The sequence below is a fragment of the Poecilia mexicana genome, unplaced genomic scaffold, assembly GCF_051168715.1.
Source record: "Poecilia mexicana isolate PSO_F unplaced genomic scaffold, ASM5116871v1 scaffold_18, whole genome shotgun sequence".
Lineage (NCBI taxonomy): Eukaryota > Metazoa > Chordata > Actinopteri > Cyprinodontiformes > Poeciliidae > Poecilia > Poecilia mexicana.
In genome coordinates this window covers 13,607,619-13,611,689 of record NW_028263387.1, presented here as the reverse complement: position 1 = coordinate 13,611,689, position 4,071 = coordinate 13,607,619, and the positions used below count along the sequence as shown (strand labels likewise).

Sequence of the window (4,071 nt, the reverse complement as noted above, 5' to 3'; positions counted from 1 at the left end):
CCAATAGGCGGTACTGTGCCGTTCCTCGGGTCGCTCTCTCCATCTCCAGCCCTGAGGACATCACCGTATCTCTGCCTGGCTTTCCTCCTAATTGACCTAAATCCAGTTTCTCTGCTGTCCCTGACGGCAGGACTATCACACAGCCTGCGAGATAAGCTACGAAGAAACAACACTGTGGAGCTTTTTCACTCTCTCTCTCTTCCTCTCTCTCTCTCTCTCTTCCTCTCTCTCTCTCTCTCTCTCTCGGAGTAGTTAATACCTCTGCCTTTCTGTCCTCAGATCGACCCCAACGCGAGTTTTGCGCCTGGATCTCCACCAAAGGGACCTCTTGTAGAGCGTCGCGATGATTTACGTGGAGCAGAAAGAACTGACGTCTCTCCCAGGAAGGATTTTATAATATTCTCATCCGCGGGATTTTTTTTTTTAAGGTGCAAAAACCAGCTGGATCCATAAGCGCAAAAGTCGAAATGTTAGACGATAAGGCGCCGAGATCCGAACTCGGGGCTCCGTCTTTTTACATCGAGAATCTGCTGCGGACATCCGGCGCGGATTCCTCGGCCGGAGAGAGCGTGGAAACCTCCGGGTTCAAAGTTTGGGGGGCTGCGCCCTTCCCGGTGGTCAGACGGGTGCTGGAAACGGGACGGCCGCTTCAGAAAGCTGCAGGTGAGTTTCCATCTTGCGCCTTTCTTTGCTGGCTCGAAACAGCTGCACTATAAAAACGACTTTTGGAGGATATTAAACTCTATCCATTAAAATTACTTACAATTTTGTAGTAACCAGTTCGAATAAATCAGCTGCTTTTATGTTGGTAACACGCCTTACCTCCACGTTTATTTTTTTAGCAGAAGATGTCGGTTCAGTCAGCTATAGCTAGTGTCGTTCATTGTGTGCTGTGTCCAGAGAACAGCAGAGGCGCCTCCAGAAGGTTTTCAGAGGGGTGACCAGATGGGGTGCCTCCGCTAAAATCTAGGAGCTGGCACACCAAGACCAAATGAGACAACAGAATTTCAGCAGTTTTATAACAATGTGGCTAAACAGAGGGAGGCGTGGCCTGGAGTGACTGGGCATTTATGAAGTTTTGTCAATGTAAATATTGCACCTCCATCTGTGCCGTTAAATTAATGTTAATAGAAAGATTTACAAGAGTAGCAGGTGCCTCCACTTGTCCCGTCCCACGTTTTCTATTCTGTGTTATTTTCCTTTTTATTTTTATTTTCAATGTTTCAGATGAACTGGGTTAAACTGAAAATGGCTAATTTTCCCTCTAAAGTAAATAAAGTATTCAAAATTTGATAACAAGTGAATATATCAACTCAGAAAAATGTAAAAACGTGTTGTGACTGAGAAACCTTCTAAAAAGTAGGATTGTATTAAGCTAGTTTATTGATAGCGCTAATGCTAATGTCACTTGCAAGCTAACCATTTTAACCCTGAGTTTAAGATGATTTAGTCAGTGCGTATGCATGGGAAATTTTTGCTATTAAAATGGTACACATGTCACTTTCTCATAATAAATTCAAAAGGTTTATTACTGTACCCCGCCTCTTGCCCAATGGCTGCTGGCGTCGGACACAAGCCCCCACCTCACGACCCGGCAAGTAAAAATGTTTTAGATAACGGATGGACAATATATAGCTTATTACTATTTCTCTCAATTTTAATGCCGTCATCACATAATATCCATTATTTTGGTCTCTTTTTAATGTAGAGCAACCAAAATGAATATAGATGTCTTTAAAATGTTTGAATTAACAAGTAATATTTTAAAATTCCATCAGTTTTATTTTTCTTAATCAGTGTAATAAAGGTTAAGTGTCCTAGATAGAAGAGCTGATTCTTTTCATTTGTGACAATCATGGATAATTGTATCCGGGGCGATGGCAACAGTGGGAATTGTCCAATTTAGACAGCATTTGTGTTATAATAAGATAATGAAATTACACATCACCTCACCTTTATAATGTTTAGAGCTTAGTTTGCGACACATGACCTGGATAACCCTTTTCTGAAAGCTTCTCCACGAATAAACAACCCAACTCCCCAATTAGTCGCTTCCTTTTGAGCCAATTGGCAAGGAGAAAATAAAACTTAAACAATGTTTGATTGTTTCTGAGGACAAATAGCTTAATGTACAAACGCTAAGGCTTAAAGACTCCTAAATAAATTAGTTTAATTTCTACTTTTTAAGCACTCCAGTTATTTTTACATTTCTGAACTTTACTCACTCAAGAAAAATGGTTCAGTTTTTATTAGTTTTACTTGTACAAAATGACAACAGCTGCCTGAGGGTTCGTAGCTTAGCTTTGGATCTAGTTCAACTTTAGCATTAGCTAAGTTGCTAAAGTGAGATACAAACTTCAGAATTTGCTCCAAAGAGGAAATTTTTATCAACCGCAAATCTTATGACAATTTGTAATGACACCAAAAAGAGTTGAGTTAAATTATAATCAACATGTTCAGGTAGGATCCGTTATCAAAATAAAAATAGACAAGTTTCAAGAATCTGACCATCATGGGACATTACATTTTTTGAACCAGATGTAAATTATTTTAATAGGTAAAGCTACCAGATTTATTTATTTTTTGTGCGTGTGTCTGCTCTAATATTTGGCCGGTGTTTTTCTCAGGTGCAAATATTGTTTTGAGGTAATAGCTTTTTCTTTTCTCTGGTTTTTCTCCACAGATCTTTATGGGTCCAGCGTCACAGATAAATGGGGCGTCCATGCAACACGGAGACAAGGGGATTGCCAAGTTTTACCAGACTCAGCGGAGGAGAGCGACGAGTCAGAGGAGAAGAGAGATGATAGTTTAACAAACGACAAAGAGGAAGAAACTGTGCAGTCTTCCTGCATCCTCGGGGAGGATAACTGTGATACAGGTCAGTTATAACCACAATGTGAGCAATCTCTCTCTCACCTTCCTTTTTAAGAAAGAATTGTATTTTACAGTTTGTACAAGAATTGATTTGTCATAACTTACGAAAATTATTTTCTGATGCTTCAAAAACTGAAAAACTGTCTTCTTTTTGGCAATTTTGTCCAACTTTTTTAAAATTGCTTAAGTATCTTTTCTTACTTTTGAAAGTCTGATTGAACCTGGTGCATAAAGTCTCCGGGTCCAAACGGCTATGATACATTACAGGCTGATATACTGGTTCTCACAACAAAATAAAAAAACAACTATGAGAAAACAAACGAAATCTCTTTTTGCTCGCAGGTGAGGTCAAAATGCTGCGGAAGAAGAAGACGCGCACCGTCTTCAGCCGCACCCAGGTCTTCCAGCTGGAGTCCACCTTCGACCTGAAGCGCTACCTGAGCAGCACCGAGCGAGCCGGGCTGGCCGCCTCGCTGCAGCTCACGGAGACGCAGGTCAAGATCTGGTTTCAAAACCGCAGGAACAAGTGGAAACGCCAGATCACCGCCGACATAGAGAGCGGTGGAGCCGTCGTACCTTACGCCGCCCACAGGGTCGTCAGAGTCCCCGTGGTGTACCGAGAGAACATTGGCACGCCTCTGACTCTGGGCGGCCTTCCTCAGGTGTCGCCACCAGTTATTGGGGTCTCGGATCCCACCTGCCCACTGACTGGACACCTCACCCACCCATTGGTGTTTATGTCACCACCGATGACAGGACTGGTATGATGTAAGGAGCTTTGGACATAAAGAGACGCTATTAGCAATTCTAACACACAAATTTAGATGCTCTGTTTGTTTTTTTACTATTTCTCTTGGAAAAAGGCGAAGGGAGCCTGGTTCTCAGCCCAGGGCAGCATTTCGTCATGGGGCGGCACCAGTTGTACAAAAAACAATTCTGTCATTTACACATCATCTGAGTTTTCTGTTGGATATTTTTGTGTCCTGTTAAGGCTTACTCGGCGTTGAGAACCGTGTAAGCTGATATCCAGGACTAAAGTAAATTTATAGAGCTACTGAAGATCAATATTCTCCATTTTTCTAAGGAATCTGGAATCTTTGAATCATCTGAACTACAAGATAAATATATATATTTAAATGAAATAATCCCTGGTGAACAGGGATTCTTTTGCTTTTATGTCAGCATTACCACAAACAT

The 4,071-nt window shown here is 41.6% G+C and overlaps 1 protein-coding gene across 2 annotated transcripts; it reads left to right on the top strand.

Annotated features, from left to right (window-relative positions):
- The first annotated feature begins 285 nt into the window (after nt 1–285).
- LOC106905561 (homeobox protein HMX1-like) lies at nt 286–3,641 on the top strand. 2 transcript variants are annotated; one of them, XM_014970456.2, is made up of 3 exons: nt 286–663; nt 2,684–2,878; nt 3,217–3,641. In XM_014970456.2, exons 1-3 carry the CDS (start codon nt 468–470, stop codon nt 3,639–3,641), a joined length of 816 nt encoding a protein of 271 aa, XP_014825942.2. In that variant the 5' UTR covers nt 286–467. The 2 variants fall into 2 exon arrangements, with proteins under 2 accessions (XP_014825942.2, XP_087872309.1); XM_088016183.1 differs by having other exon boundaries at nt 286–678.
- Nucleotides 3,642–4,071: the final 430 nt, after the last annotated feature.

Excerpts from the sequence above, each read along its gene's own strand:
- LOC106905561 (XM_088016183.1), top strand. The coding sequence starts at position 468 with ATGTTAGACGATAAGGCGCCGAGATCCGAACTCGGGGCTCCGTCTTTT. Across the intron at positions 679-2,683 it reads TGCAGGTGAGTTTCCATCTT|ATCTTTATGGGTCCAGCGTC; the intron begins GCGCCTTTCTTT and ends TTTTCTCCACAG. Across the intron at positions 2,879-3,216 it reads GGAGGATAACTGTGATACAG|GTGAGGTCAAAATGCTGCGG; the intron begins GTCAGTTATAAC and ends TTTTGCTCGCAG.